The following is a 20,078-nucleotide window of genomic DNA, read 5'->3' as shown; positions in this document are numbered from 1 at the left end:
CCACTCAGATTGACAGCTGGCCCATCCAGTCCGAAGAGAGACAGACAATTTTGTTTAAAAGACTGAGAAATCACGCATAAATTATAATGATCTCTTCAATAATAATCACTTAAATACGCATCAGTCAGAAAAAAATAAAACTACCTTTATTTATGTCTATATTCATGTTTCATGTTTGAACCTTGCAAATGTTAAAATTCAAGCCATTTTAAACAATTTGAGCACAAGAAGATGTTAAAATGAGTTAATCATACTAAAATGAACGCGCACACGGAAACGCGCATTTCAAAAAGCATGCAAACACAGAATCATGAGCTTGATAGGACACATAGTCTACACACAAAATCATCTCTAAATACCACAGTCTTGGCAAGTATTCCCATAAAAACAGTAAGTTATGTCTTAAAATGAACACATGCAGTTAAAAAAAACAGATGTGTGTCAGTATGGATGTGCATTCAGTCTTAAAGTGGCAGCATAAAAGAAATCTGCTATATCAGTGTTCTTAAGTAAATCAACCAACAAAAGACAAAATGAAAATCACATCTGTAGCTTTAAAAATAATAAGTATATTTATTTTAAAGAATGAAGAAGACAGTGTTATTATTTATTTGATTACATTTCTGTAAATACTTAACCACTAACTTTATATTGTAAAATTATGTAATTTGAGAGTATGCATTGCGGTCCTATTTTACCAAAGTCCACTCAGTTTAAACTTTCTTGGTGGCAGATAACAGCTTTGTGATTTTTAGTTTATCTTAATACATGACTTTAAGAGAATAGTTGTCAAATAATAGTATTTAAATATCATTGACAAAACGATCTCTGCCTGAACTACGTTACCCATGATGCGCGTTGTCTTCGATGCGTCACTATGACGCAATGCAGTGACGCGTTTGTTGTGAGACGGGAAGGCACTCAAGGGATTATTTCCACAACTGGGATTATTTTTTATTTTTTTAAAACAGCGATGTGAGGTAAAATCCGATTTATTAGTAATAACATTTGCGTAGATTAATCGCGTACGTTGTTCGTTAATTCGCCTGAAATTAAGAGTTTGACAGCGTTTGTTTACATGCGTGTTTACTTATGTCTTGATGTTGATCTGCAGACTCCAATTATCTGAGATCTCAATGAATGCACTTCTTTGTGACTTTTAAACCCCAGTGTATATTAAAAATGTTTTCTCAGTGTCTGAAAGAGGATAAGTTCTCCTACAAAAATGGCCTCAGAACTTCACGAAACCATCTTTATGGCCAAACAAGAGCGACACAAAAATCTTTTTCTGAACTACAGAAATCTGAATAATTTCCCCGTTGAGCTTCTCAGAGATGAAGGACTTCAGTTTCTGGAGAGACTCTACATGAAGAGAAACTCTCTCACGACACTAGTAAGATACACACTACACTCTTCGTCTTTGTTTTTGGCGTGACATTGTATTAAATATAGTTTTTTCTTTATTCTCAGCCTGAGAATTTAGCCCAAAAACTTCCCAATCTGATTGAATTGTAAGTATTTTTCTCTTTATTATACACAACAATGTTACTGTCAGTATTTTACAGATGCAGTACAGCAGTTGTCCAGTAGAGGTCGCTCATTGATTTTAGTAGTTAAGTTTCATTACCAACCATGATGTGACCCTGCCTGTGATAACCCAGCTAAAGTAATTTACTACTTTTGTTTTCTACACCCTACATAAGTTCAATAACACTCTTATAACCTTGATATCTTTAATATTGACTGAGTAAGGTCATGAAATCAATGTGAATTAGATTATGAGACTTCACAAACAGGATTATGAATAGCTTGGAAGGTCAGGGTCTGAATTGGCTAAATGAAATTATTTGAGATATATTTTTTCATCATTTAAAATTATGACGCCAATTTGTATTTTGTTGTTTCATTTAGATACCTCCATTCAAACAATATCGCTATTATTCCTCAAGGTAATTTGATCACTTACAGATTTTTATACAAAGTTGTACGTATATGTATGTAAACATTTTGTTTAATATTACAGCTATTGGCAACCTGGTTAAACTGCAGTCACTGGACCTAAGTGACAACGCCCTGCAAATCATCTGTCCAGAGATTGGTCAGATGCGCTCTTTACGACATCTGCGATTGGCCAATAATCAATTGAAATTTCTCCCACGAGGTTAGGTCCCATCTAACGTTACTCGACTAAGACAACGTCAATTCATCTATGCATTAAAACATTTAATGATTACAAATGTATTTTTTGTAAATAATAAAAATATCAAATTATTTTTATGTTAAAGGCATTGATACAAAAAATGAAAGAGTGCTTTTCTGTATTTGTGTGGCTTTGACTCCATCTTACATCAGCAGGTGTTTTTTAACTTGACTAGAAAGTGCTATGTTGTGTAATTTAGTATTACAAAGACTTGTATTTTATTGGCTTTTAACCAATAAAATAACACGTTTTGCGTGTGGCGTGAAAAATAGGCGTCAGTCCTATTCCTAGCATGCACGCGTTTTCTGCGCGGCCTGAGACGTGCGTGTCACGCAGGCGGTCTGAATGGTCAAACCTGCTAACATGGGAGCCTAAATAAAAACAGATACGCCACACAGCTCATGCCACGCATCCGGTGTGAATCGGCTCTTAACATTGAAATCACTCGCGCTTCACGCCTCTACCACTGTTGGTGTAAACGCAGCATAACACATTATTTTCTAACACGATTTAACCAGCATATATTTTGCATCAAATTCTCACACATTTAGGAAAGAGAATATTCTTGTGCATATTGTTTTCTTTTTAACATCCCATAATGCATTAGGCCATGCGTTTGTCCTCAGTGAGTACGTTTACATGCTACCAAATAATCAGTTTGTAATCTTATTGAGGGCTCGATCGGATTGAAAAGCTGTCATGTAAACACCTTAATCAATTTGATTGAGGTTGATCGGATGCAAATTACGATTGTATTGAAAGAGGTGGTGTAGTCCCATCTGTGATCTGATCATCAGGAGAAAAGTATGCATGTTGTAAACGCGTGAATTGTAGTATTTTATCAATCGGATGCAAAAATACCTTGGGGACATGCGCAGAAGAATAGTTCACGTCTTATATTTAGCTCGTATTTTTGTATCACATGACAACACACATTATTAAGGTAATGGGTTCATGCGCTTTTCATTTTGCAGTGTTCATGTCTTTCGTAACATTACATAAAGCAATAAAATAGCATTGTGCCTTTCAAAAAGTGTGTCTTCATTGCCTATATCTAAAAACATTTTAAGAACAACTTTCTACAACTCAATTTTGACTTTGTACATTTATTCAGAGATAAAGCGTGAACTTTGGTTTATTTTTTTCTGCGGCTTAAAGATGAAAGGATTTCGTTTAATAGTCATTGGTTTTTGGTCTGTAAATAGTCAGTGGGATGCTTTTGGGCTAGTTTTGAATGTCCGTTATGCTGGTTTTGATACTTGAATCTGGCAACCCTGGCTGTGCACTTGCGCAGACATTCGGTTCGGTGATATAGAATGTACGTGTAAACAAACATTTTAATCGGATTACAATGTTTAGGGTGCATGTAAACTCTATTTTCGTAACCTGCAATCAGGTTAAATTCATTCGGATTGACAAAATGTTGTACATATGTATTACAGTAGTCTAACAGATATGTTTGTGTTGGTAGAACTGGGAGATCTTCGAGAGCTGGAGACTCTTGATGTGTCCATGAATCTCCTGAGGACTCTACCAGAGGATCTTCATCAGTGTGTGTCTTTACAGTGTCTGACGGCAGACCGTAACCTCCTGTACGCTCTTCCCCGTCAGATCTGTCTACTGCCTGACCTCAATGAGCTCTCGATGGCTGCCAACTGCCTGACTTCACTGCCGCTGGGTGAGCAGATATAAACACACTGCTATACTAACTTCATCTTTATCCTTACCGTTTTGCAAGATGAGAACAGCTATGAGTACAGTTATGAGATTTTTTATAAGAGAGATCTAAAATGTGGGAGAATGTACACAAGTACTTCAATTCAATCACACCAATCAATTCAATTCCATTCAAGATACTGTCCAGGTGCATTATGTGAATCATGCTGTATTTTAAAGTAAAGTGTTGTGTTGTGACTGTATGCTTAACCAAGAGGAAATGATGTGCATGTATGTGGTATTCATGTATTGATGACAGATGTTGAGCATCATCTGTGTCTCTGAGTACTTTGCCATCCTTACCAACCGTCTCTGTTTGTTCGGTTGCTCTGTGTGACACTGACAGCTACTCATCCTCAAACTATCTGTCCATCTGTTACTTCAACAACCAAAGGGCAACACGTCTCTAAAAACAAATGAACCAGCGGATACCGACAGCAGCCACACTGAAAACCAATTATAATGATGTTTATTACACTGTTCTCTAAAATGCTTGATTCCGATTGGCCCGTCGTGACATTCCAAGGTTTCTTTTTTTTTTTCAAATAACTACCACTTAAAAATAAAAACACACAGTATCCCGGATGCAACAAATCATTTTGTCGGGTAAAGTTGAATATAAGATAAAATAAAATATAAGTATGTCTTTATTAACATGAAATTTACAAATGATTAAACCAAATAGTGAGTTTGTGACATTTGAACATCTTGTCTTATCTTAAAACCGAAAGTAAACAGATTTTCCTCACCGAAGGTCTGCATTAAAAATGAGCAAATAAAAAATTTCCAATCAATATTAATGTTGCTTACCTTACATATGAGGTAAATAGCTGTTTAATAAGTGGGATAATTTATAGGAAGCTGGTTGTTATTATACTGTCAGAGATTATTTTTGCAATAACAACCGGCTGCTTATACATTATCCCTTACTTATTGCCATTAACTCTTTCACCGCCAGCGTTTTAAAAAAAAAGTTGGCAGCCAGCGCCAGCGTTTTTTATGATTTTCACCAAAGTTTAATGCCTTCCAGAAAATGTTCTTCTTTAAATATATAAACATACAATATACCAAATGAAAGAACAGACCCTCTGCTTTCAAACAAAAAAACCGTTTCATCCTACCTTCAGTGGTTCTTTTGCAATCAGCTTTTGAATATGGGTAGGTTTTTGCAAAAACACCACATTTTGAGCAAAAAGCAGAGATAATTCAATTTTTGTGACGGACTTTTCATAGAGATCCCATTCAGAGCGATCTTTAAAACAGACACGGACATGCAGCCGCTTGCCATAGGGCAATACTTCCGGGTTTAAAAAGTTGCGAAAGGGCGCCACCTGGTGGATAATAGCAGTATTGCGGAAAGACGGAAAATCTCGTCATTGGCGGGGAAGCGTTTTCTCTTAATTGACGAGATATCTCGTCAATGGCGGTGAAAGAGTTAAAAGCACAGAAATCGGCATGTTTATTTCTGCCAAAAATATTTCCATTTAAATCATTGTCAACTCACACTAGATTCGTTTATATAAAGATTTAAAACGTTATTTACTAAAATGTCGACAAAAAACGTTTGCGAAATGACTGGTTTCCATTATCTGATGTGATGCGACTAAGGGGCGGTTCTCATTTCACGTCTAAAACGTGAAATGCGCTTTCAGATTTTTCAGATATGTTTAACTGGCTGCAGAAAAAGAAAAAGCGCATCACACCAAAATAATGTATTTGCGCACGCAAAAGATGCAAAATGTGAACAACCCCTAAAACGTCATTTTGTTGCCTCGCTATAAGTTATTCCAAAAATCATGGCGACTGGTGTGTTTCACTTCATACAATGCCGCAGATGATATCAAAATCCAGCGAGAACAACTCAAAGCATGCAGAGCAGCCGACTCTCGAATAAATCTTGCAGTATTTTGATGTCATGCTCTTGTCGGTTCTTGTGATGCCACATGAAGTCGACCAGACCTCTTCGATCTTATCCTCCAACCAAACATGCTACGACATATTTAAAGAACGATCGTGTGACTTTTACGCACATCAGGTGATCTGTAAATGCAAAAAAACTATTTTGCTATAAGGTGTGTTTAACCTCTTGCGGCGCTGCACAGACTGATCGGCTTCTGACCTAAAGCAGTGCATGCCGGTTAGTAATTTTGTTCGACTTGAGCTGGCGCTGCAGGCATGTGATTGTGTCATATGGTTTTAAAGTAACGCGAGGGTGTTTCGAGAGTAGCCGGCTGCAAACCAGCAAACCTCACCGATCGTTCTGCGCAGAGCCGCATGAACTCGAACTTGTCTATTGTCCTAATTATAAGACGACACCCCTTTCAAGTGTACCTTTTGAAAATGTGCTTTTTCTTATCTTTTATAATTCTTCAATACTTTTCAAAAGTCAAATTCTTCAATACTTTTCATATGGCATACCACATATAAACTGAAGTCCATCTGGTTTTAATGACAATTAGCCTAGGCTCCCCATCTCATTGTAAACAAAAAAACAGCCTATTAATATTTCATTCAAATTAGTTTATCAGGTTGCTTTGGTCTGGGTGAACTTGTTTACGTGTATTTGACCCCACCTTTCCCGTTTTTGCAAGTGTACGGTTTAATTGACTAGAGGCTGAAGCTCGAATATAAGACGACATTTCCATGACAAAAATGTCATCTTACTGTTTATTCACGACAATAGGGTATATCCCTTTTTCGAATTGCCTGAAAAACCACCTCACCAAGCGTAAAAATGTTTTTACAATATATATGAACGTTTATGCGAAATTGCTGTGTCCATTGGGCGCATTTTCAATTTGCGCAATTTTATAGGGGACAGAGAATGAAAAACCATTTTTACCTTGTCTTTGTTTAATAATGGTAGTCTACCCGCATTCACGAACATACAAAAAGTGCTAGACATGCTAAACATCTCAGTCTCATAGAAATTCCTCTTTTAGAAATGTCAGCCAGAAAACGGCCCAATCTGAAAAACTGATGCTTATGACATCACAGGCATCTCACTGCCCCTCCACTTTAAAATAATTGGCTACATTTTTTGAGTGGCAGCAAAGTCAGCCAATCAGTAATGAGATTGCAAGTTAAGCCAATAAGGGGAGCCAAATAGGTGCAAAACCACTTGTTTAAAATCCCCCACCCTAATAGAGCTATCTGAGAGAGGTTTTTAGGAAGCTTCTAAGGCATTACAGACCCAAACAAATTTTTTTTTGTCTACATGTCACATCACAGAACAAGGATAAATACCCCGTTCAATCATTCTATGTCACCTTTAAGGGTAATGGAAACGCATTTACTGACTGTTACTATGAAACACTCCAAATCGTTCACATAAAAATTCTAAGTAACCTAAACTTGTATGGCTTTATATTTCTGTGGTTTCCAAGAAGTGATGTATTTATAAAGATATTGATGTTTTTTGTTCTCTGATCAGATCTGGGGCGCTCCATGGAGCTGCAGTTTGTCTTTGTGGACAACAACGCTCATCTGAGAGGTCTCCCGTCATACCTTTATAATAAAGTCATTGGCTGCAGTGGGTAAGAGAAGACTCCAGAACACAACAACTTCATCAACATTATTATACATTTTTGTGCATTAGGTTTTGAGGTATGTCAGTGAGGTATGGTGCCATCATGAGACTTAACGCGGATTTCCACCGACTGCGGAACGGCTGCGGATCCGTTGCGGAACGGCGGCGGAGTCAATCGGTTTCCATTCAAGTCAATGTGTGCATTTCCACTGACTGCGCTCCGAATCCGTCACAGCTCCGGCCATCCGCAGCCCTCCGGCACAAATATGCAGAGCTTCTATTTTTGACGGATGCCGGACAGCTCCGCAGGGCGGAGCCATGACTTTATTGCGTGATCATACCTGAATTCACGAGAACTCGTGTTTTTTTTTATTAAATCTTTGCAATACAAACATTACAAACACACACAAATAAAGTCATCAATACAGAAACAACAAATAGTAGACAGGAACAGAGCCTGGGGGAGTTTCCAATAAATACATTAAAGATAGAGCATAAATAAATGTTTTAGCAGCCTTCTTATTTTTTTAATTGTGGATGGATTTGATGTACTGCTCTGTCCACGCGAGATCTCGTGTTGTGATCTGGGCTGGTTTGTTAAAACGTCATAATTCAACGGCATAATGGGCAGAGACAGAACTAGGTATCGTGCGATCATCACGTGAATTTGCGAGACCTCATGGGTCCTCGTCACTTCAGCACGCAGCTGCTCTGCAACAAATACGGAACTGGTGGGTATTGACGGACGGCGGAGTGCGGAGCCGTAACGCAGCGGAGCTGATCTGCAGCCGCTCCGCAGTCGGTGGAAATCCGGGGTTAAGCTGTGTTCACACCGCCAGAGACTTTAATCGGCATGTGTTCCCCGTCTCTTTCAATGAGGTCATTAGGAGGCATTCCTAAAGGCTGAAGTATGGTCCACTGTTTACACGAATGCAAGGGTCGGCGTACCGGATTTTTGAACCCTACGTACATTGTACGCATAGGTCGTGCATGCACCTACAGGAGAATGTAAACATTGTTAAACATCTGTGTACATGTATGAGTAAAATAAACTATATTTTGCAAGGCTGTGCATTCGACCGTGCGCGTACATTTACATACACGTAAAAAACAGACTATACTCCGGGCTTAATTCTGGGAGTAATCATCCTCTCAGTAACTCCACCTCTTTACTCCCATTGGCTCTCACTCTCAAAAGTCCCTCCTCATTTAAAAAATTGTAAAAAAATAAATAGATTTCGCACTTCAAAAAATTAATTTCTTACTTAGTATTTTTGTCTTGTTTTCAGTAAAAATATAAAAAAATTCTTAAATGAAGATGTTTTTTCTTGCTTTCTAAGCAAAATGACCTTAGAAAAAATAAAATGTAAGCGAATTGAGCTTAAAACAAGCAAAAAATCGGTCAATGAAATAAGAAATATTTTCTTGAAATAAGTTAACTTTTTCCATAAACACTTAATTTTCGAGAATATTTTTCTTATTACACTGGCAGATTTTTTTTGCTTGTATTAATCACAAATTTGCTTAAATTTTATATTTTTTGTCTAAAAACTAGACTTATTTTCCTAGGCCATTTTGCTCATCAAGAAAAAAACAACTTAATTTAAGAATTTTTTGCAGTGTGGCACGTAGCTAGACACACCTACACTGCAAAAAATAATTTTTAAGAAAAAAAATTAATGGCATTTTGGTCTTGTTTTCAGTAAAATATCTAAAAATTCTTAAATTAAGAAGTTTTTTCTTCATGAGAAAAATGACCCTAGAAAATAAGTCTAGTTTTTAGACCAAAAATATCAAATTTAAGCAAAGAATTTTTAGATATTTTTACTGAAAACAAGACAAAAATACTAAGAATTTTTTTCTTGAAAATAATTTTTTGCAGTGTACTTAATATCGCCAAAGCTTGTGTCACCAGAAGTCTCCAAGCTTCCATTGAAACGAATGCGATGGCATCGCTCTTCTGTTGCTGGGCGATGTGCGTGCTGCTTTCTGCTAGTACAAAAACAGATCAGGATTCAATAAAGTTGATCTCTGTGAGAGACTGTACAAACAATGATGAAGAAACCATTGGAATTTGTGCATACCTAAAGTTCATAGCACAGTGCATCCCATCTGTAAATGATCTGTTAGCTTAGCGATCTGTTATGAATGCTTTATCCGTCTGTTTGTGTACAGCTGTGGTTTGGGTGCTCAGGTCTCTGATGTGAAACCTCTCTCGCTAACTCTGGGAGGTGTAACCGTTCCTCTCCCATCTGAAGTGAAAGCCATCGGCTCAGAGACGGAGCGCGTGTTGCCGTTAGAAGAGCTGGCGTGCAGAGTCTTGCATGCGACCCACGGCCTCTCCGGTAAGAATGAGAATCTCAAACAGACCTGGAAATACATCAGACTATATATATATATATATATAATCTCCTCAGTTACTAAATCTAGTGAGCTGTCTTTTTAGACAATGTTGTAGCCATTATAGGTGCGCCCGCTCATGTGAAAACTGTTCTAAATGGTAGACAGCAAAATTGTGTCCTATTCCACAATGCATTGTGACAAACATACAGAAAAATATATGTAGGTCCGTACTAGCCTTGATATTAAACCTATACTTTCTTAAAGCACTTCATGGCTCAATCCTGATTTCTTTTCTCTCTTTTTGTGTTCAGATGTAAATGTGTTGCCCAGGAGTCTTCAGGATGTTGTGCGATGGCCTTTGGGTCACTGTCATCGCTGCAGTCAGCCCATGTTCACCATCGTCTACCCTAAACTCTTTCCTCTCAGGCAGACGCCACTCGCTGGAGTACATAAGAGGTGTGAACTTATCGCACTTTTCTTCTTCCTGCACAGGTGCATGCTGGGATTGACTGACTCATGTGGATACTCATGTATAATTAACATAATAATAATAATTTAACATATAATTAACAGTTTTGTTTCTCATTCATTCTCTCTTTCATTTCTTTCACGGTCATTAGCTGCGTTTCCACTATCCTTTAAAGGGCCCATGTCACAGGACTTTTTTAAGATGTCAAATAAATCTTTGGTGTCCCCAGAGCACATGTGTGAAGTTTTAGCTCAAAATACCATATAAATAATTTATAGCATGTTAAAATTGCCACTTTGTAGGTGTGTGCAAAAATGTGCCGTTTTGGGTGTGTCCTCTAAAATGCACATGTGCAGATCAAGTGCAAACACTGATCACAATGATGGTGGTTTGTTGAAATTGAAACTCAATTGTTCTGTGAATTATTTTCTCTCTGCACTAAATGGCAGTGCTGTGGTTGGATTAAGGGGTTGGATTATTATAATAAGAGCTCCTTATGACATCATAAGGAGAGCCAAATTTCAACGACCTATTTTTTCATGTGCTTGTAGAGAATGGTTTACCAAAACTAAGTTACTGGGTTGATCTTTTTCAAATTTTCTAGGTTGATAGCATCACTAGGGACCCAATCATAGCACTTAAACATGGAAAAAGTCAGATTTTCATGTCATGGCCCCTTTAACTCATTCCCCGCTAGCCTTTTTGTTTAAAGTTGCCCACCAGATTTTCACAAAATGCCTTCTAGGAATTTTTTATTTCATAATTATATTAGCATACAATATATGAAATTAAAGAACAGACCCTCTGCCTTCAAACAAACATTTCTAATATAAATATCTGAAAATTCTTAAATTGAGATACATTTACTTGGTAAGCAAGTGGCTTAAGATATTAAGTCTTGTTTATTGAAATAAATGATGAAAATCAAAAGGTTTCTTACTTAAAACAAGTCAAAATATTAAGAAAAATAAACTTAATTCCAGTTTCAACTTAATTCAACAAACTTAATTTAAGTTTATTTTTCTTACTGCACTGGCAGATATTTTGACTTGTTTTAAGTAAGAAACCCCTTGACTTTCATCATTTATTACAATAAACAAGACTTAATATCTTAAGACACTTGCTTATCAAGTAAATGGATCTCAATTTAAGAATTTTCAGATATTTATATTAGAAAACAAGACAAAAATACTAAGTAAGACATTTTTTGCAGTGTAGGTTTTCAAGAAAAAAAATTCTTAGTATTTTTGTCATGTTTTTAGTAAAAATATATTTTTAAGTTGTTAAGCTGTTTTTTCTTGATGAGCAAAATGACCAAAGAAAATAAGTCTAGTTTCTAGACCAAAAATATCAAATTTAAGTGATTTTGTGCCAATGGGGTAAGCAAAAAAAATCTTGAACATTTTTCTTAAACACTAAATTAAAGAAAAATTAGCTTACCCCATTGGCACATTTTTTTGCTTGTTTTATGCACAAAATCACTTAAATTTGATATTTTTGGTCTAGAAACTAGACTTACTTTCTTGGGTCGTTTTGCTCATCAAGAAAAAGCATCTTAATTTAAGAATTTTTATATATTTTTACTGAAAACAAAAATACTAAGAATTTTTTTCTTGAAAATCATTTTTTGCAGTGTATAAAAATATAAAAATTTGAGCAAAATATGGGTAAGAGCGCGATAGCGGACATTAGCGGAATTACGGATTAAAAACTTGTTAGGGAAGTGTTATTGGCACGGAAATGTTTTCTCTTAATTGACAAAAGAACTCGTCAATGGCGCAGAAAGAGTTAAATTGCGCAAATTGACATTGCCAATTGACAATACGGCCAATGGAAACACGTTAATTTCGCGAAAACTCCCAAATTTTGCAAAAACGGTTTTTATACTTGAATGAGGTGGTTTTATAGGCAATTCAGAAGAGGTGTATTTCTCAAAAACGGCAATGGAAACTTTATTCGCATTTTCAGGTCACATGATGCAAGTCACAAAAGTATTATTTGAAGATGACGCAGTATGGACTAAAAAAGAGGATTTCCTTGCCAAAATGTTTGGATAACACTCCTACATTTCTTTTGATTTAAAATAATCTACTATTACCTCCAAGAAGCACCTATACGTTGCCACTCCTAAGTGTGAGGGGCTTTCCTTGGCATTAATGTTTGGATAATACTCTTACGTCTCCTTCTGTTAAAAATAATGCCAGTCAATGTGATGTTTGAAATGACTAGAGAAAAAACTATGTTTTAGTTGCATATCATCCATCAGTTAGTGGAAACACTGTCATTTCGCAATCATCTTTTGTCGACATTTAGAAAATATTGCAAAAGTTTTGCGCAAATCTTTAATGGAAACAAAGCTACTGCCTGTTTTGCTCTTTCACTTTATTCATTCTCTTACACACTTATTTATCCTCTTTTTCTCAAACGCTCATGATGGCTTCTATCTCATTTGTTTGGTTGTAATGAGCGTGCAGCTCTCAGCTCTTCTTCTCCATCTGTAATCTAACACTGTGGGTTTGGTATCATCAACATCCAGCATCATAACCCAATCAATGTGCAGCAATGCTACTTCACGTGCATTAAGAGATCCGATCCACCCGACCCACTGTATTCAACTGCTCACTGTGTGTTTACGAGTGACATACAAATACAAACACAAAAAGGGATCGTTCATAGAAACAGAATATTTTTTACACATGCCCAATTCCAATTTCTTGGCTTTATCAGATTTTTTTGACAACCCACTTACATCATATTGTAAAAACGACTCGTGTCAGAAATTGCACAACAATTCAATGTAGACATACTGACCCGGAGCAGCTAAAACCACAGAGAAGCAATTAAAAATAATTATAAATTGTTTAAATACAAGATAAAGTTCCAGATCGGAATTGAGTCACTTCATGCAGTGTAAAAGCGGCCTAGTTGTACACGTTATTGTTGTGCATTCTGAGATTAAACATATGCACTTGAATTTGGACACAAAATGGCTGTCCTCTTATATACAGTAGTGCACTATTTAAAGGTGCACTGTGTAACTTTTAGGAGGATCTCTTGTAATCGAACCGAAAACTGAATCGATCCGTTAGCTTGTGAATTGAAATCGAACCGATCTGGCACATCTAAATGGATACCCAGCCCTAGCGGCTACCGTAGCTTCTCTATGCGTTTCGAAAGGGAGGGGTCACAATTCCCAATCTATCCACTAGATGCCACTAAAAATCTACACACTGCACCTTTAAGCTTAACTATTTCACGTACATTTTTTTTTGTGTAAGGTGTAAATGTAATTTCTGTGTTGGAAAGCTCATGAATCCTGTCTCTGATGTGCTTTAACAGAACCACGGTGAGTTTTCTAGCGTACTGTTGCTCCAGTCTGTGTCTGAGGACCTTTGACCTGCAGGGTTCATGAAGAGGTGGAGAGATTGAACTCATGTCTGTCCTGAGGCTCATCAGCGTACAGAAGACATTACAGACATCAGAGGATGCTCTCCATTCACACGAGTTTGGTGTCGTTTTACACCAGCAATCGTCTTTAAACCGATAAATGAAAGCAGAATGAGAAGAGCCAGGCTGTGAACCGTAAAAACAATATTTGTTTTGCTTTTATTTTAGTTTATAGTAGCAGAAAGACTGCGGGTGTCAGGTGCAGCACTTAATCAGTCTGTAATTGGTGGAGATTTCTTAAAAAACATTCTTTTAATTAATCTTTGATTTAAAGATTATTGAATGCATATCACTGTTTTACCATCACCCAATTTCCAAGAAAACCATTTTAAAGTCACTTATTTTGCATATCAAACTCAGGTTCATAAACATGTTTGTGTGATGTATAAAGTGACGAAGTTTGAATTAGCACTGTTAAAATTATGTGTGTTTTGTTGCAAAGTCCACTTTATTAGCACTATTTTTGTATAAAAAAAAAATTAGGGGACAATGACACATAAATCTGCCGATATTATGTTACGTCTCTGTGTCATGATCTGCAACTGGATTACATGCAAATAAGAGTTAAAGTCATCATGAAACGGAAGTAGCGTGTTTCGTCTTTTCTGTTTAATGATGTGTGTCTGAGTAAAATGGCGGTGATTTCGTCCATCAGGATCTTTTTTCAAGTTGGCCTAATTGCTTATCGCTTGAATTTTTCCCGGACAGAAACAAATCTACGATAGCTCCGCCCCTTGCGCCGCTCCTCCTGAAATGTTTATAATAAACATTACAATATTTCATAGAAAGTAAGTTTTTAATTTAATAGTGACTTTAACGGTACAATATAGGACTTCGCCACTAAAAGTCACATTTTCAAAAGTACAACAAAGGCGAAGCTTGATGACGTTATGAAGGACAGTGGAACGGCTTGGGCCATGTTGCTAAATGCTAATCCCTGCCATCTTTTCCCGGACAGAAACAAATCTATGATAGCTCCGCCCTCGCGCCATTCCTCGTGACAAGAAGTGAAGAGAGGTCGTTTCGAGGATGGGAGGAGGTTAATGTTTTCAATTAAAGATTATGAGGGCACGTGAATTTAAAAAAAAATAATTATTAAGTGCACAGATAAGTCATTTATAATAAACACTACAGTATTTGTAAAAATTTTAGTTTTTTTTATTTCAATTTTATGGTGACTTTAAAGGCACAATATAGGATTTCACCACTAGAGGTCGCATAGCAAAAGCTTTTTATTTTTACATTCTCGATGTATATGATTATATTTTTCGAGACAAACACAATCGGAGTTATATTAGAATGTCCTGGCTATATTGGGGGAATAATTATGTCTGCATTACGTTTCGAAGCACAACCCAGTACACCAGCGGCTCTGACTACTCTTGGCATTTCTAACTGAATAACTATGAGCATATTTGACTGTATGATGTTTTGGCATTAAGAACATGGTTGTAAAATCTCTTATTGTGTATTTCTTATTTCATCTTCTTGCATGAATTGAATTTTAAAGGTTGAGAAGAAATGTAAGACGTCTTTACGGTGATGAACAGCTAACAAAACAAGATTCCTGCTAGTTGTTGTCAACAATAAAGTTTAAAGTGTCATATTTTATTACGGCATTTATGTGGCATTGTGTCTGCTCGAATCTGGAGCCGAAGATCTCCCAAGAATGATGTCATGTAGGTTTGGAAAAGACATAAAAGTGAGAAAATACTGACAAAATGTTTGTTTTGTTATAGGGACGAATTATTGTACTTGGCACTGACATTCAGACACTTGATGTACAATCTCTATGTAGATCATCTGGAGTTCTCATTATTGGAAAGGTGAAGAGCTCAGGGATCGTTCAGAGATTCCATTGAAATGTGAATCATAGACTTGTGGATTTATTTATTGGATCACGTCGCAGTAAATTAAGTTTCTCTTTTGCTTTCTTCTACATTTAGACACCTCTGGAAATGCTTGAGGGCCTTGATCACACTTCTTATAACGTGTCTTATAGTCACTAAACATGCAAATATATACAAATGTAATCACTACTTGTCTGATTGTGTGTAAATTAGAGATTTCTAAGGTTTTTTTAAGTAAGTTTGGGGAAAGGTATCACATAAAATTAACTGGTTTATTATTATTTCTTAACCGACTTAGGAACCCAACAAGTCTGGGCCGGTTCTAGACTGAAGCTGCTGACTTCGTCGCGGATCCTGTGCAGATCTGGCCCAAAGTCGTGTGCCGTCAAAAAATAAAAACATTTCAGGAGTTACTAAATCATCTACTGTAATTTTCACCACTTAAGATAGATAAACACTTTGGACTTTGGGAAGCAGTCAGATGCTGGAAACAGCCTGTGTGTTATTACATCTGTCATTAAAGGATTACTCCACTTAATAAATAAAAAATCCAGATAATTTACTCACCCCCATGTCATCCAAGGTGTTTGTCTTTCTTTGTTTAGTTGAGAAGAAATTATGTTTTTTGAGGAAAACATTCCATGATTCCTTAACAGTTGTCATGCAGTTTCCCCGCCAGCATATGTAAAAAAAAAAATTTGACAGCCAGTTCTAGCTTTTTATGCCTTGAAGAAAATGTTCTTCTTAAAAAATATAAAATAGAATATATCAAATAAAAGAACAGACCCTCTGCTTTAAAAAAAAGTTTCATAATATCTTCATTTGTTGTGTTTTTATTACCTCTCAAATATGGATAGGTTTCTTCAAAAATACAAAATTTTGAACAAAAGCTGACATAATTCCATTTTTATAAAGGACTTTAGTTAGAGATCAGATTCAGAGCGATGATCAAAACATACACAGAGTTTTTACTGTTTTTGGATCAGTTGATGCTTTGATGTTTTAAAAGTTGGGTAAGAGCACCACCTAGTGGAAAATAGTGGAGATATGGATTGCAGTAAAAACTCGTCATTGGCAGGGAAGTGTTTTCTCTTAAAAGACGGGATAACTCGTCAATGGCTGGGAAATTGCAGCTCTAATTAATGTCTTTTTTACAGTTTATTGTTGTTTACACTTTATAGTAAGGATCCATGAATTATAATGAACTAAGACATAATTTTTACTTAAAAATTAACTATAATGCCGAGTTAATGCATTTACTAGTGAAGAGTGATCATTAACTAAAACATGACATGTTTTGGAAGCTGAATAATCCTTTAAGAACCGTGTGATTTTTATATGTTGTCTGTGTGTTTTTACTTTATACTGTGCAGCCATTAAAATGCCTTTTTGTTCAGCAGTCTGTAAAAAGACTTGCGCGTGTATCACCGAGACATCCAGGCCGCTCTGCTTAGACGTGTCGTAAATCACACTGAATGAAACATTTATCGTAATACATTTTCCTGTCTCAGATACAATATTCTTTGTGGCAAGCCAACAGATGTCTCTCCTGCCTCCTCTTCATCTTCTCACCAGACGTTTCTGAAGGATTGTAGTAGACAATTCACTCTCTACACTTCAGAGAAGGTTCTGTTTTTTTATTATTACTGGGCCTCATAGCAGCAACCATTGATCTTTAGATTATAACATACTCCTATATTTAATTTAGGGCTGTCAAAAGTTTAATCGCATACAAAATAAAACCTTTTTGCATAAAATGTGTGTACTGTGTGTAAATAAATATTATTTCATGTACACATACGTGTATGTATTAAAGAAACTATATTTATATATATATATAAATAATGTAATAATATTTATTTACACACAGTTGACACATATCATCAAAAAGTAGATTTATTTCACAAATTCCATTCAAAATGTGAAACTTGTATATTATATTAATTCATTACACACAGCACACAGACTGATATCTTTAAATTTTGATGATTATAACTGACAATCCCAAATTTAGTATCTCAGAAAATTAGAATATTACATTTACATTTATTCATTTACCTGACGACGCTTTTATCCAAAGCGACTTACTATTGCTATACATGTCAGAGGTCGCACGTCTCTGGAGCAACTTTGGGGCTGTTTACACTTGGTATTAAGATGTGTTTTCATCGATCGAATCACAAGTGGGCGAGAGAGACACATTACGTTTACACCTGGTATTTAAATCCGTCTCTTTTGTCCACTTTCAACCGCTTCTGTCCTGAATACTGTGAGGGGGTGGTCTGTGAGACGGTGGGCGAGTTTCTCTGCTGTCATTCAAACTCGAGCGGGAGTAATTATGAGTTTATATGGACGCGAACTAATATTATGTCGGAGTCCATTGCTTGTTTAGCAAGTATACATGCTGCACAGAGTTTTGTACATGTATATGTTAGAGCTTTCTCTGAATTTTCAGCGCAATTGATGAAATAGGATCGCGCAACTTTCACACGCTTTCAAAACGAAACTACGGAGATCAGCCGCTTTAGTTTTATCAATGAAAGGCTAAAAATAGTGCTGTTCACCGTATGTTCACGCCAGAAGTAAAAAAAAGATGTAAAACTTGTGTTAAATACCTCAGATTAGATAAATGGGCGGAGAGAAGGCAGTCGCGTGTGGCTGTTCGAACACATTCAACCACATGTACGTTCCACAACTCCAAAGCGATCCGATCGAAAGTGGTTTCGACTACCTCTGGATGTGGTTGAAAGTGGTCGAAAGTGGACGAGCTCAAAACGTTTTGAACACCGTTTACACTTGGCATTAACGTCGTCCACTTGTGATCCGATCGACGAAAACGTATGTTAATGCCAAGTGTAAACAGCCTCAAATACACACCTCACCATTGTTTCTTCACCTCTGTTCACACCCTGTCCTTCTCCTCTTCTCTCAAAAGCCAAGTGTAAACAGCCTTTATGGGTTAAAGATGCAATTTGTATTACCTGTGCCGCTAGATGGCGCCAGATCAAATCAATAACAATGACGTAGATTAATGATGCCATCAATCAGACAGAATGAGAAATCATGTTACACATGAGGTAAAGTAATCAAGTTTTATAAATGTTGTGTTTGATGACATCGTTTTTTTTTCATTATGTAAGGTTTCATGTAATGTTCAAAACGCAATTGTTAGTCATAGATGTTACAGTATTAGTCCAATACGATAGTTTGTTAACACAGCACAGAATTAAGTGTTCAGATGAACAAACTTACCATAAAAAAGCGAGTGGCCCGACAGAAGCTATTACTTCCGCATTTGTCCACGACACTGTTGTCATGTGGTTTTTACATCGGTAAAGGCCGTAACAAAGGGTAACATAGATATTGACGTCATTTACAGGTGACTGCACTGCCCCGTATCACTGTTTAGGGCAGCAATTTTCTCCTAATTTACAAGCAGTTGAAAACATTATAGATATTGTTAGTAATCAGCTGGACAACATATATAACACCGGACTAGTGGTTTTTGGATATTTTACTGCAAATATCTTACAAATTGTACCTTTAAGTGTCTTGCACTTAACAATGGTGAGTCACAGTGGATTCGAACCCAGGTCTCTCACACCAAAGGCGTGTGTTTTATCCACTGCGCCATCACTATCCCACATTATTGATCTTATTACTTAAGACCAATACAAAGAAAGAATTTTTAGAAATCTTGCCCAACTGAAAAGTATGAACATGAAAAGTATGAGCTTGTACAGCACTCAATACTTAGTTGGGGCTTCTTTTGCCTGAATTACTGCAGCAATACGGCATGGCATGGAGTTGATCGGCTCTGCTCAGGTGTTATGAGAGCCCAGGTTGCTCTGATAGTGGCCTTCATCCCTTCTGCATTGTTGGGTGTGGCACATCGCATCTTCCTCATCACAATAGCACATAGATTTTCTATGGAGTTAAGATCAGGTGAGTTTGCTGGCCAATTAAGAACAGGTATACCATGGTCCTTAAACCAGGTACTGGTAGCTTTGGCACTGTTTGCAGGTGCCAGGTTCTGTTTGAAAATGAAATCTGCATCTCCATAAAGTTGGTCAGCAGCAGGAAGCATGAAGTGCTCTAAAACTTCCTGGTATATGGCCGCCTTGATCTTGGACCTCAGAAAACACAGTGGACTAACGCCAGCAGATGACATGGCACCCCAAACCATCACTGACTGTGGAAACTTTACGCTGGGACGATTGTGTGCCCCTCCTCTCTTCCTCCAGACTCTGGGACCCTGATTTCCAAAGGAAATGCTAAATTTACTTTCAACAAAAAACATAACTTTGGACCACTCAGCAGCAGTCCAGTCCAAGACGTTTCTGACGCGGTCTGTTTTTCAAGAGTAGCTTGACATAAGGAATGCGACAGCTGAAACTCATGTCTTGCATACGTCTGTGCGTAGTGGTTCTTGACGTACTGACTCCAGCTGCAGTCCACTCTTTGTAAATCTCCACCACATTTTTGAATGGGTTTTGTTTCATGATCCTCTCCAGGGTGCAGTTA

General features: G+C 36.9%; 1 protein-coding gene across 2 annotated transcripts; it reads left to right on the top strand.

The window, feature by feature from the left end:
* Positions 1–890: 890 nt before the first annotated feature.
* lrrc28 (leucine rich repeat containing 28) lies at positions 891–15,315 on the top strand. 2 transcript variants are annotated; one of them, XM_065249512.2, is made up of 10 exons: positions 891–980; positions 1,195–1,393; positions 1,471–1,511; positions 1,912–1,949; positions 2,024–2,161; positions 3,672–3,878; positions 7,350–7,452; positions 9,621–9,790; positions 10,100–10,244; positions 13,597–15,315. In XM_065249512.2, exons 2-10 carry the CDS (start codon positions 1,226–1,228, stop codon positions 13,667–13,669), a joined length of 1,083 nt encoding a protein of 360 aa, XP_065105584.1. In that variant the 5' UTR covers positions 891–980; positions 1,195–1,225; the 3' UTR covers positions 13,670–15,315. The 2 variants fall into 2 exon arrangements, with proteins under 2 accessions (XP_065105584.1, XP_065105585.1); XM_065249513.2 differs by lacking the exons at positions 891–980; positions 1,471–1,511 and adding an exon at positions 1,556–1,666 and having other exon boundaries at positions 1,259–1,393.
* The last annotated feature ends 4,763 nt before the right edge of the window (positions 15,316–20,078 follow it).

The sequence above is a fragment of the Paramisgurnus dabryanus genome, chromosome 2, assembly GCF_030506205.2.
Source record: "Paramisgurnus dabryanus chromosome 2, PD_genome_1.1, whole genome shotgun sequence".
NCBI classification, from domain to species: Eukaryota; Metazoa; Chordata; class Actinopteri; order Cypriniformes; family Cobitidae; genus Paramisgurnus; species Paramisgurnus dabryanus.
This window is presented reverse-complemented; position numbering and strand designations above follow the sequence as displayed.

Bases quoted from the DNA above. Each gene is read 5' to 3' on its own strand.
- lrrc28 (XM_065249512.2), top strand. From the start codon at position 1,226: ATGGCCTCAGAACTTCACGAAACCATCTTTATGGCCAAACAAGAGCGA. The intron at 1,394-1,470 runs GTAAGATACACA...CTTTATTCTCAG, and splicing joins GAAACTCTCTCACGACACTA to CCTGAGAATTTAGCCCAAAA. The intron at 3,879-7,349 runs GTGAGCAGATAT...TTCTCTGATCAG, and splicing joins CCTGACTTCACTGCCGCTGG to ATCTGGGGCGCTCCATGGAG.